This window comes from Ctenopharyngodon idella, chromosome 11, assembly GCF_019924925.1.
Source record: "Ctenopharyngodon idella isolate HZGC_01 chromosome 11, HZGC01, whole genome shotgun sequence".
In the NCBI taxonomy this organism is placed as follows: domain Eukaryota; kingdom Metazoa; phylum Chordata; class Actinopteri; order Cypriniformes; family Xenocyprididae; genus Ctenopharyngodon; species Ctenopharyngodon idella.
The window spans coordinates 17304453-17320920 of NC_067230.1; the positions used below are offsets into that span (position 1 = coordinate 17304453).

Genomic DNA, 16468 nt, shown 5'->3' on the forward strand with positions numbered 1-16468 from the left:
TTCATGACGGATTAAAATAGAGCACGACGGACTGACAGATATGAATTATATTTTATTATTTGAAATGATGTTTCATTGCTGTGATGGACTGAGTGTTTCCCTGACACTGGAATAAACTCCAGAAAACACACGATGTGTGGATGGATGCTTTAATAACTTAAAAATGTATTTAAATACAGTAATTTAAAGTGTAAAAAAGTCATAATAAATTCATCAGATAAACGCCTTTAGTTGAGCAGACACACAATCGACTCACACACACACACACACACACACACACACACTCTCTCTCTCTCTCTCTCTCTCACACACACACACACACACACACAGTGTGACAGGTCAGAGAAAAATTACAGCCTATAAAAGATGAACACACACACACTCTCTCTCACACACACACACACACACACACATACACACACACACACACACACACACACACACTCTCTCTCACACACACACACATACACACACACACACTCTCTCTCTCACACACACACACACACACACACACTCTCTCTCTCACACACACACACACACACACACTCTCTCACACACACTCTCTCTCTCACACACACACACACACACACACACACAGTGGTTAAAAATATTTCTCTTTATGTGGAACTAATTTGCACTGAGTGTTGCATATAATGAAGGTTACAGTTCATTCTTCAGAAGACAGCGAGTCTTTAGGAGCTTAATGAGCATTTCAAACTCCGTCTGTTTGTCCATCTTGAACATCTGAAACGGACAATTTACTCTGCTCATCTGCACATCCAACAAAACAGACGCTGATGAGGAGCTGCATCACGACCCACGAGGGACAGAACCGGTCTACACAGAACCAGATCCACCTCTGATCCGGACACAAAAGATCCCAGAGAATATTGGGAGAAGTGGGTCAAGGGTGTTTAACCTTTCTTCATCACTCATTTCTGTGAAAGCCTCAGTCATTACTCTCCACCTCCATCTATTAATCACTCTTAAATTGGTCTTTTAAGGTGGATTCTCATGCCCGTCTGCCATTAAACGAGGATCTGTGGCTTTAATCTCACAGACAAACGCCATAAAGCTGAGGGAGTGACGGGCCGAGAGAAGGATGTGTGTGTGAGCGTCCCGATGGATGGATGTGAATCTCTGGGAGTCACACACAAACGCTGCTCCATTTCTGGCTGTCAGGAGAAATGTGACTCTGAGAAGATGGAAAAGAACTAGATATTGATTCTGCAGCGATTCTGCTGGAACTGGGTTTGCTGCGTGACACAGATTTGGGGAGTCAAATGCCATGCTATTATACAAAAGTAAATGAGAAAAAAATGTGACACACAACCTTTGACATCAACAGCAAACAGATGTGGAAAATGTTTCTAGAAGCACTTTTGCGCTTCATAAATATCAAAGCACATCTAACAGCACACACAGATCCAGTGATGATCGTGCTGAATACAGCGGTGACTGATGCTGGAGTGTTTTCTGGCCGGTCCGCTCGTATTGCCTCCACAGATCTCAGTCGCTCTGGCTGCAGGCTGCAGTTCGGCTCCAGACACGAGCTTATTGGCACCGTAAATCAAAGCTGCCCTCTGAGAGACTTGAATATTTGATGCCATAAACATACATGCCACTGTGCCCTGCTGGAGAACACAGCGCTGTCCTCAGGGTTGCCAGGTTTGCGTGACAAAACTAGCCCAATGGCCATATCTATAAACCACAGACTTGGCGACCCTGCTTATCTTTTCAAATTAAATCACGTGACACAGTTCAGCGTTCACTGACAGTTGAACAAACACACGTAATGCGTTGACCATGTCTGTCTGTACGTTCAACAAGCCTTTAAACATCACAGTAAGTGTCTATCTGCATTCAAACGCTGGAGGAATAATAGTCCTCAACGGTCTTTGAACTTTCGCTTTGATTTTATTCGTTAGTTGAGTTTCAGTGTTTGTGTGTTTTTTTAATCGGAATAATGAATAAATACACAATAGATGAGCTCAAGAACATCACGTCAAACTGTCTACGGAATTTATCAACGCAAACAAAAGGTGGACGTGAGCAGAGCTGATGTTGGGGCATGTGCAGCGTCTAAATGACGCGCGGCCTGATGAAGTTTCCTCTAAATAAAGGCCGACTGCAGTAATGAATGTTTGCGCTCGTCTGCCAAAAGCTGCATTACAGGCCGTAATGGCCTCGGCTGTCTGAAGCGCTCCATCACAGACCAGATCCAGAGGAGGGTTCGGAGGATCCATCCTTCCCTCAGACGACAGAACCGCTTCCATCATGATTCCACACCGACATCACAGACACAGCGTTCATTCAGTGCTGGAAACTGATCACATGATCACATCTGGATTACATAATCAGATTACAAAGTTGCGTATGGGGCTGCATAGATGCAGACAAGTCAGGGTGCCCATGATGACCCCTGTCCACCGCCGAAAGAGCCAACAGTGGACACGTGAGCATCAGAACTGGACCACGGAGCAATGGAAGAAGGTGGCCTGGTCTGATGAATCACGTTTTCTTTTACATCACGTGGACAATCGAGCATCTGTGGGATGTGCTGAACAAACAAGTCTGATCCATGGAGGCTCCACCTCACAACTTACAGGACTTAAAGGATCTGCTGCTAATATCTTGGTCAGATACCACAGCACACCTTCAGGGGTCTAGAGGAGTCCATGACTCGACGGGTCAGGGCTGTTTTGGCACCAACACAATATTAGGAAGGTGGTCATAATGTTATGCCTGATTGGTGTATGTTTGGAAAGTCCTCCGGTTTTATAAAATTGCACAGAAAATTGAGAAGCTACACAGCATAAACAAATAAAATATTTCATAATGTGTTTTATTTTTATTGTATTTTATTTAATTTTATGTGTGTGTGTGTGTGTGTGTTAATTCATCTACGATCACATGGATCAAACTGCAGGATCTTTATAAATCAGGCTCCAATGATGAGAGAAAAACACACTAATAGATTTTTAATTCATGATCACAATGAATAAGTGATTAGCAGCCGCTGACGGGCATCTGACATATGGACTTACAGATGAAGGCCAGAGGGGCGAGAGACTGAGACACGCTGTACAGAGAGAGAGAGAGAGAGAGAGAGAGAGAGAGTTTATTGGAAGTGTATTCTGTCCATTGGGTTTGCAGCTGAAAGTGCCGTACAAATGCTACATTCACTCATTTATATATTTCATACAGATTATGACACTAGTTGACCTGTTATCTGCTTGAGAAAACAGCTGAATCTGATGAAGTTTAGCAGGATCTGTGCTGATCTCCTCTACACTCTTCAAAATAAACGTTCCTAAAGGGCTTTTCACAGTGATGCCATAGAAGAAACATTTTTGGTTCCCCAAAGAACCTTTCAGTGATCAGCTCTTAAAAGAACCGTGTTTTTCTTAGTGTGAAGGACATTTCAAGAATTTCAAGAATCACTGTCATCTAGTGGTTGATCCTGGGAATGCTGGGAAATCTCTCGTGGAGGAACCTCAATGAGAACATAAAATACATGATGATGATGATGATGATAATGGTTTGATAAACCAGAAGGGTTGTGCTTTAACTGTATTTTTACTGTACTGTTCATTTAATTTTCATTTTCTGAATTTGAATAGAGGTGGAAAACATGATGCAGAATTGTAATTGTAATTTGTATAAAGGGTTAGTTCACCCAAAATGACATTTCTGTCATTAATTCCTCTCCCTCATGTCGTTCCACAACCGTAAGACCTTCGTTCATCTTCAGCACACAAATTAAGATATTTTTGATAAAATCAGAGCAATTTCTGTCCCTCCATTCACTGCCTTTGCAACTAAAACTTTGACGCTTAAAAAAGTTAATAAAGAGATTATAAAACTAATCCATATGAACTGAGCGGGTTTAGTTCAAATTTTCTGAAGAGACTCGATCGCTTTATATGATGAACAGATTTTAGGCTTTTATTCACATATAAACACTGATCAGTGAACACAGAAGCTCAAATGAACATGAATGATTTTTGGGTGAATTAACCCTTTAATTTAAGCTATTTTTCTAGTTCATTAAAAACTTAATTTATAAGCACTCGTTATATAAAAAAAAAAAAACTTTCATTTTATGGATAATGGTGGAAAGAACTTCATTTCCCAGAATACTTTAATTTACCCCAAAGTCTTCAAAACAAAACAATTGTTTTTTTTCTCTTTCTCTCTCTCTCTCTCGCTCTCACACACACACACACACACACACACACACACACACAGGCACGCTCACGCTCACACACACACACACACTCTCTCTCAGGGGACGTGATCTGATCTCATCAGCCTCTCTGTTGTCTCACTCTGAATGTTAATGGACGCTGGCTCAGGTTAACTGTTGAACTCAAGGGCAAACGGTCAGCAGCGCAGCAGAATACAGAACATCACAGATCACACACACTTCTTCACTCATCTGTGTAAAGAGCACCTGATGTTCCAGGACTGGTTAAGGAGCGAGTAACCAGATCACACTCGGTCAGATTTACCTGCAGCGAAGCGTCAGCGTCACATAATTTAATGCTCCTCGTTCATTCTGAAGCTCAGTGACGGCGTCTCCAGATCTGTCCTATTTTTATAATCAGATGCTTGGCCTGATTGTGAATCTCTGATGTTTCAGAGGGAGTGTGTGTTTAATACAGAAGCCTGTTTCCCTAACAGAATAAAAACACAAAAATGGTAATTGCAACTTTTAATCTCACGATTCTGTTTTATTATCCTGACAATACAAACTTTTCTCATGCAATTCTGCAGTATATTCAGAATTGCAAAAAAAAAAAAAAAAGAAAAAAAAAAAAAGAATTACAGAATTACAGTATATATGAACTAAAAGTAACTCCTTTCAACATGATGTTTGTCTGTTTTGAGGAAGGAGTTTCTGATGAACATTATGGCAGATGATTAATGTGATTTATGAAGGTTGATTTCTGTACATGTGAGGAAGAGGACCGAGAAATGAAGAGGAGGAGAACATGGAGGAACCACAGAAGCTTTGAGAGTCTCAGATGCAGATGGATCCTCATCTGCTGTGTGTGTGTGTGTGTGTGTGTGTGTGTGTTTCTCCATCTGTGATGCTCATACAGCGGCTCGCTGTGGCTCGACCCTTCAAACGCTCATTTACACGCGTCCTGCTGCTGTCAGAGAATCTCACACTCACTTTCGTCTCGCTGTGACTGATTCTCTCTGGTTTTCTCTCTCTCTGTATGTGGCGTGTTTCTCAGCTCACATCCGATGGAGGATCACGCGTCCCGCAGGACTGAATCCACATCAATATCCCGCGAAGGAAGAGGCTCGACTGTCACAGATCTCAGAGATCCACATGAGAGCCGAACGCTGCAGATCCTTTCATGACATGAGAGTAAATAAATCAGAGAAAGAAATTACACGTGTGTGTGTGTGTGTGTGTGTGTGTTTCTGGTCTCCAGTGTCTTGTTCCTCTCAGCGTGGCTTTATCTTCACACTCTTTCTGTAAGATTCCCTGTGGCACCTGCAGTGTCTTGACAAAACAAATCTCATCTTATCAAAGATGACACACACACACACACACACACACACACACACCTCAGGCTTTGTCGATTCAGAGCTCAGTTCAGACACCAGCATCATTTCCATCTTTCTATCACTGCATGTCTTTCCAAAGAGACTGAAGCACTTCATGAAATGCAAAAGATCAATGCATAATTGATTTGAAGTGATTTGCATACGCTGCCCCCTCACAACAGACCGAAAATGATATGGAGTGCATGATGAGGTTAATAATACAGTGTGATCTGGTGAAATCTTACCTGAACACGTTCCCTCTGACTGATGAAGGATTGGTTTGTGTGCCGTGATTCACTGAACTGTTAAACGACCATCTGTGAGAAAGAATGAGACTTCTGTCTTCATCTGCACACACTTTATATTATATATATATATATTAGTTCACGTAGCTCGTGAAACAGCTTCGCACGCGTACAGTCGACACATGATCATGAACGAGTTCGACGCGTGCGCACTAGGCGTCATACTTCACCGGACATACTCTCATTTACATGTATTCATTTAGCAGGCGATATTAGAGATTTACAAATGAGGAGCAATTCAAGTCAACAGTGTCTGTAGTGAGTAATCTCATGTAGTAGAAGTTAGATTAGTACACAAGAGATAAGATGTCAAGTTTCAAACTAACCTCCTCACATGTCCATCTTCCACCTGTCTTCTGTTCTGTTGAGGTTTTCCATCTTCTTCTTCTTTCTTGTTTTCCAGCTTATCGGTGCATTACTGCCACCTTCTGCTCTGGAGTGGTGAGAAATTGAGTCCCCCAGGAATCGGGTCTCCTTTAGGACCCCGAGTGATGGTTCAACAAACTTTTAAAGGATCTGATTATAATTCCTGCCAAATCACGTTATGATATCGTTTAAAATGCGTTATAATGACCATTAATGTCTTTTAGATTGCATGTTTCATATACTAGTATATAACTGAAGCTTTAGGTTGTGAAATCAAGCATTTCTCGTGCCTGCTAGCTTAGCTTAAATTATATTAGGTGTGTTTTTTGCAATAAAGTTCCCAATTACATGTTTAAAATTAATGATGTTTGTGTGTACTTAATATGACAACTAATTTATTAAAAAATTATAATAGGAATATTATATACTATACCACATTGCTATTATTGTGTAAAAATAATATTAAATTACTTTTACAGAACATAGTATGTTGCAACAATCCTTATCCTTATAAAACAAAAAATACATTTTTAGTCATGTTGTGTTTCCAGTTTGTTTTATTATGCAATACATTGGCATTGATTTTATATTTCAAGCATGTTGTTATAATAATATAATAAACATCATACAATAGTGAAATAGGTTATAATTAGTCAGAACATGTGATGTGGGCTCGATTTCTCACGACACCGGAGTGTGGACAAAGAGTATAGAACATGATTCATTGCTGTGTCTGTTATCCCATAATTCCCAGTTTTGGACACAGTGGATGTTTTTTTGTTTACATAGTCTTGCTTTAACGGACATTAATATAAGACAACACTGCAAAAACAGTTTCTGTCAAGCTGTTATATTCTGTTATATATTTATTGTCCGACATTCCCAATTTTTCTGATGCATGTCCTTAATTTAATTTCATATGTTGGTATTAATTCAGTGTTTATAATGCTAATACTTCAAAGAATTTTAACCCAAACTGACTGGGTTTCTAGAGAGCAAAGTTTTTGTGAAAAAAGTGGAAGACTTAAACACAAAGTCTGTAAAATAAACTGTTAAAAGGATTTGATGATCACTAGTGATTGTATTTTATCTGTGTTGTCATCATTCAGGTTGGATTTTGGCTTTAATGTACATTTTTTTAACAAAGCAGCTGATATTGCCATAGAAACTAGTGGACTGCGAGTCACTTTCACCCCAAAATGGCGGAGGCGTAGAGCTGCTGCTGGGCGCCGGTGTTGGAATGAAACGTTCTATTGAGTTTCACTTCAGTATAAGTTCTTTGGTGTGGATCAGATAATACTTCTTCTTCTTCTTCTTATTCTTTCTCCAGTAACTCTGAGAAGTAACTTCACAGCTGTGATTGTTGCCACCTAACGGACACAACGATGAAGTACAGGCTGATGTGCAGACGACGACTTCTAGAAAACACCGGAAATAATGACCTTGATCTTGAATCTGACTTGCGTTTAACAAAGAGTTCATGTTCAATGACACAAGTTTACGAGCGTTCAGTGTCCTTTCGGATCTGAGCGATGTGTCTCCGACCGGAGTCGATTCATCACAGTCTGTGAGCGGCGGTCTGATGGGAACCGCGAGTTCGATTCTTCAGAGTTCAGTCACCGCGCGGAAATAAACGACCTCGATCTGCTCACATCTGTCACCATTAGACTCACCTCGCTCTTCCAGTTTCATTTACTTTCCGTTTGCTTGTGTCTGTTGGGACCTTTTACATGTGGCCAGTGGAGGACATTACCCACAATCCCCTGCTCTCTCGAACCTGATGTAATGAGACGTAAAGACCCGTCAGAGTTTTCTCTCTCAGTCTGAGTCGGTTTTACCCTTCATAAGAACTGAAGCGCTGAAGTGATTCGTATCAGGGTTCAAACCGGAGCTGTAATTGAATTCTCGCAGAAGAAACTGTATTGCATTTCTATTCAATCATTTTGCTGGTTGGCGTAACAACAGGCGTGACAAGCTGTTTACATGTGCTCTGATTCAGGTGAGGTTGAACAGACACATTGTTATTGTGTTTCTCCATCTTATTTGATGATCTTGAGACAGACACACACACACACACACACACACACACACAGACAGACGGTCTGAGTTCAGGCTGTTTGTTGTATGACGCTCTTCTCACAGCGAGAGGCAGATAGAGGACAGCAGTTTGTGTGTTTGCCACCAGTGTTCAGCAGTCAAGCATGAAAACAGCATCAGGGTTTGTGCTGCTGGAGACAGAAATCAGATGCTCTAATGACACACACAAACACACACACACACACACACAAACACACACACACACACACACACACACACACACACACAAACACACGCTGACCCACTGTAGGCCGCAGACTCAGAACAAACTGCTTCATCATTCTGGTGTTTAACTTCGTCTCTGCAGGGCAAACAAGTGTGTGTGTGTGTGTGTGTGTGTGTGTGTGTGTGTGTGTGTGTGTGTGGAAACAAATATCCAAACCGTGAGCCTGTTATTAATGACGGACAACAAACTCCCAAGGTTCGTCCGGCCGTCCATAAATTCAGCTCAATATCGTGTACAAACTCTGAGGGCCGTTCTGTTCTTTGGCACGCGGCGAGAGTTTCTCATCATCTTCAGACGGAGAAAGTCAACGGGACGTCCGGCTCACGGATTTCTACTTCCTCAACAGTCTGATAAATGAACAAAGGTCTTATTTGTGCTGTTTAATATGCAATAACTCCATTTGCTCTGAGGTCAGAGGAGGCAGATGCTCATGAATAAAGAGAGAATTAAAGATGCGTGAACTTATTAATTACAAGTTTGAAATCCTTTTCTGGTTTACAAGGTTATTGTGTGTTTGTGTTTTCCGCTCGGACAGACCTGTCACACTGAGATGTGTTTGCCCTCCAGGTGGCCGAAGACACTCTCACTCACACACACACACACACACACACACACACACACACACACACACACACACACACACACACACACACACCTGTTTCCTCTGGAGCTGATGTGAAACTTCAGCAACTGCACCTGAAAGTGTTGAAATCTCCAGCCCTCATCACTTCTGTGACCTTTGCACTCTGACCTTTTCGTTTGGGTCACATGCATCTGACAGCATAAACTGCCAGCTGTAACCAACTGAGCTGGGCTGATTAACGGCACTATTATCTTCTGTACACTCTTAGAAAAAAAGGTTCATTGCCTCTATGAACCTACAGGCCAATCTGCACATGTTCACATTCTGTTTTAATAAAACTTAAGTTTAAAATTAATACAATACATAATACAAAAATGAAAAAGACATTTGATACATTTCTACAGTAATACCATATTGAAATATATTCTGAATCTAAAAAATGAAATACTATCAAAGTAATTAGATGTAGCTGAACACCTACACAGATTCATCTTTCAGTTTCATCATCATCCGTATAACAAAAGGGGCCAATTTAGGAATAATACTGTACTGTAATGTAAACATGGATCATGTAACATCTACTGCAGTGAATTATGAGCAGTAGAGAGTGTCATTCTTGTTTTGTATCTGACGCAGTAACACAGTGAAGCTTCCATGTTTGCGTCCGAATGCCGGCTCAGTATTGGCCAAAGTTGATCACATGATCAGCATGACGTATGCGTGTGATGCTGACGGCCAATGAGTCGGCGTTCTGACATAGAACCTGGAAGCTCTAGTCGTAAACAATGAGAATGACAGGGAAGAGAAGAGATTGTTGAATAAAGTGGTTATTTTTGTTTTGTTTTTGCGCACAAAAAGTATTCTCGTCTCTTCATAACATTAAGGTTGAACCACTGCAGTCACATGACTGTTTTAACGATGTCTTTAGTTCCTTTCTGGACCTTGAAAGTGTTGATTATATTGCTGTCTATGGACGAGTCATATACCTCTCAGATTTCATCAAAAATATCTTAATTTGTGTTCTGAAGATGAACGAAGGTCTTACGGGTGTGGAACAACATGAGGGTGAGTAATTAATGACAGAAACTTCATTTTTGAGTGAACTATCCCTTTAACTAATATTAACAACGATTAACACGTGCACGCATTGCTCGTTGTTACTGCATTAACTAACATTAACTAATGAGTCCCAGTTATAAAGTGTTACTGTTTTTATCATGTATGGATGTCTTTACTCTTGTGCCTCTGAAACATTCTGGGTTTTTCCAGAAATGCTTCATTCGAGGATGTTCAGAAATGAAGGGCAGGAGATCCGTCAGACCGAGGGAGAATCAGAGGAACCTCTCGCTCACTTCATGTCCGTCAGCTGATGAAGATTAAATGGAAAGAAGTAATCGATGAATCTGAGATTTGTGTCTCTATGTTTAGAGTCAGTAAAACTCTACAGGCCCAGCTGTAAATGGTTTTGTAAGCAATATCACTCACAGTCATGGTGTTGTTTTCTTGGCCGCTCCTGGTTTTCCTGCTGCTCCCGTTCACTACAGAGAGAAACCCGCTCGGAGCGAGAGAACCACACGACGCTCCGTCAGAGAAACACTTGCCGGTCACACACAGACAGATACGAACAGAAGCAGGAGCGGCTCTGATGTCTGACACGTTCACATTGTCTTTACTCTGGATCAAACGACGAGCCGCTTTAATGAATGCAGCAGAAATTGCAGCTCTCTCTAATGACACGCTGCTGCGCTTCCAGACCCTCCTCGGATGTGCCGCTTAATTTCTGCTCATTAGAAGAGCCAGAAGATCAGAGACGGCCACTTGAACACTGTTATTGGACATCTGTCCATGTCAGACACACAGAGGCAGATCAGTTGTTTCTCACAGTGAGATGAGAGACATCTGTTTCAGCAGAGCCGCGTGTTTCATGTCCAGAAACTGAAGGTCATTGTTCTGTGATGGAGTGAAAGTGTGTGTTATCCTCAGCTCTGCTTCAGAGAACCGGGTCAGAGCATTTCACCTCCATATCAATGTGTGCATTTTCTGCATACTGAGTATTGAGAAGTAAATCTGAGCACATCTGAAATCATTTCACTGCATCAGTATTATCAGGGCGATTCTAGGAATATTCAATCCCTGAATATTGAATTACTTTCAAATCATTTTAAATAACCAGCTAATATTCATTAATATTCATTAAGAATATAGACAAACTTTATATTACTGTAATTGTCTAGATTGGCAATATGTGGGTAAAATATATATATTTTTTCATATTTTTTTTTAACACATGTAATGTTTTAAACACTATTATTTTTTAACCCTACATTTGTGCAGTAAAATTAACTTTAAAGAACATCTGCATCTCTCATTTTCCTTCATGGAGATAACATGGAAAATGTGCCATTAGTGGAGGATTTCTGTCACCTGGTGGAAAACAAACACTTTTAGCATGAAAATGACATGAAATTACCACTATAACCAGTAGATGGCGGCAGAGGACCACGCATTAACTCATTTGCCATTTCCACTCCGTTTTATAGTTCTTTTCATGTTTTACTTTCAGATTTATTATAAAATATAACAAATTTTAGCAATTTTATTGCACTGAAGTATGAAGTATAACAAGAGTATACTCTAAAAATAGCTGTAAAAATATGAAACAAATTTACACAGTAAAATACCATTTTCCAATGAAAAAACAATGCATTCTGGGTAATATTTGTCATTTTTGAGAAAGTAGACGATAGGTTAATTTCTCGAAAACGACAATTAAAATTACCCACGGTTTTATAAAATTAAAAAAATTACCCATTGTTTTTAACGGTATATTACTGTTTCAATGGAAAACAGTATTTTACTGTGTAAATTCGTTTCTTTTTTTACAGCTATTTTTATAGTAAAACTCACAAAGACGTTTAGATAAAAGGAATTTCATAAAATAAATAAACAAATAAGCCCAGATTTTACTGTCTTGAATTGCTCCCACATCATAGTTTGTAAAATGCATTTATGACGTTTAGGCCGAAGCCTGTCACCGGTTTTATAGTTTTAAAAAGGACTGAGGTGTTACGAAATAGTGTACATATAACAGAGTTAATCGCATGTTTTTAGGAGGACTGGGTGGAAATTTAGAGCCCTCCTAAAATGGGCCTAGTGAGTATTAGTAAATCAGTAAAGTATAGTTGGGTAAACCTCTATAGCGGTGAAGAGATGACAGCAAATGTGGCTTTTGCACTTTGATTTGCTGCAGTAGCACAAGCTTAGAAAAGTCCCATGGCAGCATTTCCAGCAGTTTTCAACAGAAGAAAACAGAGAGATTGACTACGGCAGTCAGAAGAAAGAGGTCAGATCTCTCCCTCAGCTGTCGTATCAGAAACTAGTTCTGTGTAATTTCATGCCAAGATGAAAAATAGTTATTAATAATCATCATAATCTGTCCATTAGTTTTTTGTCACTCAGTCTAACGTTGAAGAGATTGAATTTGAACAGCAGATTCCTGAAAAACACTCTCTTTTTTACACTCATTCTGTTTACTGTAAGTAATGTTGGACCTACACATCAACTAACTCTCATTAGAGCATTAGTAAAGTATTAGTAGACAGTTGGTCAGGGTTGGTAGGGTAAGTTGACATGTACTTGCAAAGTTACTTACAGTCAACAGAATGTCTAAAGGACCATCAAAATAAAGTGTTACCAAATTTTTAATAAATCTACAGTATAATTTTAAGTGTTTCAATGACACTAAAATAACACTGGTTAATATTTCCTCACAGCACAGACTGTTTCTAGAGGGCTGTGTGATGACTGCCACCCTGTGACTGACCTCAGAACAGCAGGATGAGGCTCACGCTCCCGTTTATGCTGTTATGAGTGTGACGTCCATTAGAAGCACTTCTAGTGTCTCGTGTTTGTTCAGACTCACTGTCTGCGATAATCAGCACAAACACAACAAGACAAACAGAATATTCCTTTAAGAGAGAACAAATGGATTTTATTACCGTCTGTTTCAGGAGAAACGATCGAGACATTTAAAAGTGCAGCACTGACAGACGCGACAAACACAAACATATTTACAACCGCAGAATTCAGCGCAAAAAACACACGAGTTCAAGTAAGTCTGTCCACACTCTGGCCGTCGCAAGGAATTCTGGGTCCTGTGAGCGCTAACGGCCTGACGGACGGGTCACATGCTCCAGTGGATCGTCCTGTGTCACATGACAATTGTTCAGATGATCTTGTCTCAGGGGTGGATCTGTGTTTGTGATTCTCCGCTCTGATGTTCCTGCATGATCTTCTCCAGCTCCTCTAAACACGGACCGATCGCGCTCCTCGACGCCGGAGCCGTTCTGAACCTACAGAAACAACAAGAGGGGTCAGAGCGGACTGACGAGAGCTTGACCGGAGCAGTGTGTGTGCGTGTGTCAGCTGACCTGCGCAGGAGTCCTCGGGCTCTTCGAGCGGCGGGTCGGTGTTTCTGCAGTGCAGCAGCACAGAACGCTGCTAGCGTGTTAAAGCAGCGCTCTCGTAGCGTGTTGTGGCCGCTCGTCTCCCACTGTGGAAGATCGCTGGTCAACCGACACGCGGCCTGAACAAACTCCAGAAGCTTCTCCCACTCGCCGCTCCGCAGGAGCAAACGGCCTCCTTCCTCACACGAGCGCTGCAAAACATGAACAGAAACGTTAAATACTCACTCTGCTCGGAGTGAACGAATGATTTTTTTTTCACGCCGACAGACGTCATGATGAACTCCCATCATGCGCGTCTCCGCTCTTACCTTGAATGCCATTAGGTGTGGACGAGCTTTCCTGAAGCAGTGGGCGTCCCGGTTGGAGCCGAGGCGGGAATATGGGATGGATCTGTAGACGCTGGTCTTCTTCTGATTCAGATCTTGCAGTAAGAGCTTCAGGTTAGACGTGAGCGAGCCGGACGCCATCTGAACAGACTGAGACCATCAAGAGACTCAATCAACATCAGTCCACAGAGGGTCATGTGACAGTGAGGTAGCACAGTACAATTCACTACATACTGTACACAGCAGGTCATAGACCATTCAAATACACATTGTTTGCGTGTTAAAACCGGCACGTATCTGAACTGCCTGTCATTCCATAAACGACAGACGTGTGGCGTCTCACCTGTTCGGCGAGCAGAAGACTGTCGAGCAGCTGCTTGGAGACGGACGTCTGACACTCGTACAGTCGCTCTCCGGTCCGGCGCCGCCGTGAACCTGCGGGAGAGAAGAGCGTTAGTCACTCGCCGCTGACGTCACGAGACGGACACGCAAGCACAGCTCACACGCTAACTCACACGCATGTTTGACGCCGCAGCCAGCAGACAGACGGGAACACAGGATATCCATGTAGGATCTTCTCAGACATCCTGTGGGAAGAGAAGTTCACTTATGAAGGATTCTCATGTGATTTAAACCAGTTTTCAATGTTTTAGATCCCCAAATGTGATCAAAAGGGACTTCAATTCTACAATTTAAGACAGATATATATTTTCATGTATAAAGACCCAATTTATAGTATGAAAAGTTTATATTCTAAACATGAATAAAATATTATTTGGCTTTTGTCACGTTACATTAAGGTTTTCTCACTATACTACTTTACTGTTGTATGTATTATTTCTTCATTTTAATTTTTTTATTGTTCAGTCATTTAAATCAACCTTTTTTATATCTATTTATATAAATCAATTTATTTATTTAAAACAAAAGCATTAACTTATTTTAAATGAAAAGCATTTATTAATTAATTCATTAATTATAAGATTGTTTTCCTCTAAACTTTTCTCCAATTTGAAACCCCTGATTTAAACTACTAAAAGCTTTACATGAAGCAGATGTGAGGTGAAATAAATGAATCAACAAGAAAACATAAAAGACCTTCATCATCATCATCATCATCTTTATGAACATAAAGGCAGAAGATTCATATTTTTCATATTGTTCCTCAAGACTGGATGAGGATTTTAAAAAATAATTTCTTGGTGTTTTTGTATGATCTTACAAAAGTGTATTAATTTCCATGATTATAACATTATGATAAGAAAAATACTGTGTGACATCAGAGATCACAGTAACAGCTGGACACACTGTACACTGCATTTGGATCACATTTCTTCTGAGTTTTGGAGACTTACTGTGATTTTCATGATGATGATGATATTGTTGTTCTCACCTGTGATTTTGGCCTGTGGTTCTGGGATCTCCACTAACACTGATCTCTGATCAGACTCATCTGCCATTTTAAACTCTTTCTTCTCTTCCTGCTGGAATCGCCCGATAATCTTTCAGTTTTTCAGCGCGAAGCTAAAATATCCTTCAGTATCGCGCCATAAACTACTTAGGGAAACTAAATAAATAAAAAGGACTAAATAACATTAGTGAAATTAATCAATAAACATGGGAGAAAAGTTTCTATTCGGAGCTGATAGTGTGCGCGCGCTCAGCTCTCATTCATTCAGCCAGAGCCCGCGCACAGCATTTACCGCGCGGGCGGGGCTTCCGTTTCGTACGCTCTGATTGGCTCAATGCTGTGGAGCGGCTGAATTCTGATTGGTTGGACGTCAGTTCTGTGTCGTAGAATCTCTGGATCGACCAGACTGTGAGTATTTGATGAACTCGGAGTGATAAATAATAATTTTATGAAACTAATGTAATAATCATAATCAATCAGTCTTAATCTGTTGTGCAAGATATAAAAAGTCTTTTTTATTAACATCCAGATCTCATACATCAAAAATACTTCATATGACAAGTGCATCATTTCTCTACACATCGACGAAATCAAAACCGTAACAGCGATTTCTACCAACTTAATAACTGAGTTTTGTCAAATTAAAAGAAAAAAGAAAAAGAGAGCAAAGTTCAGCACCATAAAGTGAAAGATTAGCGATGGTCAGGATGAGTTTTATCACAGTGTCTTTCTGAATATGACTGGATAAGAAGTCTCATTACAGCACCAAAAGTGATCAAATAAAGTGAAAGACAATAAACATAAAACATCTTTCCTTTCGGACATTTCACTCATGATTTGGTAGGTTGGTTCATCATGTTCAGGTTGTTATTAGACACACATTTCCCAGAGTTCAGTGGGGTTTGGACGGTTTTCGCTGCACTGCAGCCTTTGGGTTTGGGAATCCTGGTCGGTCCAGAACGCCGGAATGATTCCAGAGGCATCTGTCGGGATCCAAACAGAAAGAAGCTCGATCAGTCGCTACATATGAGCAGTTCTGACACTGTTCAGTGACCCAGCTAACAGGAAACGTTCTCAGAACGTTCTCTCAAAGTTATAAACAAACGTTCTTTCAGTAACACTA

At 40.7% G+C, this 16468-nt stretch overlaps 1 protein-coding gene and 1 long non-coding RNA gene across 2 annotated transcripts; both read right to left on the reverse strand.

Annotated features, from left to right (window-relative positions):
- Positions 1-4610: 4610 nt before the first annotated feature.
- LOC127522974 (uncharacterized) lies at positions 4611-6267 on the reverse strand. The gene is made up of 3 exons (XR_007932789.1): positions 6197-6267; positions 5811-5882; positions 4611-5521 (listed from the first exon to the last, which is right to left on the reverse strand). It is a non-coding gene; the product is annotated as an uncharacterized LOC127522974 (long non-coding RNA).
- Positions 6268-13105: 6838 nt separating this feature from the next.
- LOC127522882 (uncharacterized) lies at positions 13106-15651 on the reverse strand. Its single transcript, XM_051913229.1, has 6 exons — positions 15328-15651; positions 14450-14521; positions 14278-14369; positions 13917-14084; positions 13573-13799; positions 13106-13494 (listed from the first exon to the last, which is right to left on the reverse strand). The coding sequence occupies exons 1-6, from the start codon at positions 15392-15394 to the stop codon at positions 13383-13385; spliced, it is 738 nt and encodes a 245-aa protein (XP_051769189.1). The 5' UTR covers positions 15395-15651; the 3' UTR covers positions 13106-13382.
- Between the last annotated feature and the right edge of the window lie 817 nt (positions 15652-16468).

Coding starts and splice junctions, on each gene's coding strand:
- LOC127522882 (XM_051913229.1), bottom strand. CDS start 15,394: ATGGCAGATGAGTCTGATCAGAGATCAGTGTTAGTGGAGATCCCAGAA. Junction 14,522..15,327: donor ACCACAGGCCAAAATCACAG/GTGAGAACAACA, acceptor CTCTTCCCACAG/GATGTCTGAGAAGATCCTAC. Junction 13,495..13,572: donor GCCCGAGGACTCCTGCGCAG/GTCAGCTGACAC, acceptor TTGTTTCTGTAG/GTTCAGAACGGCTCCGGCGT.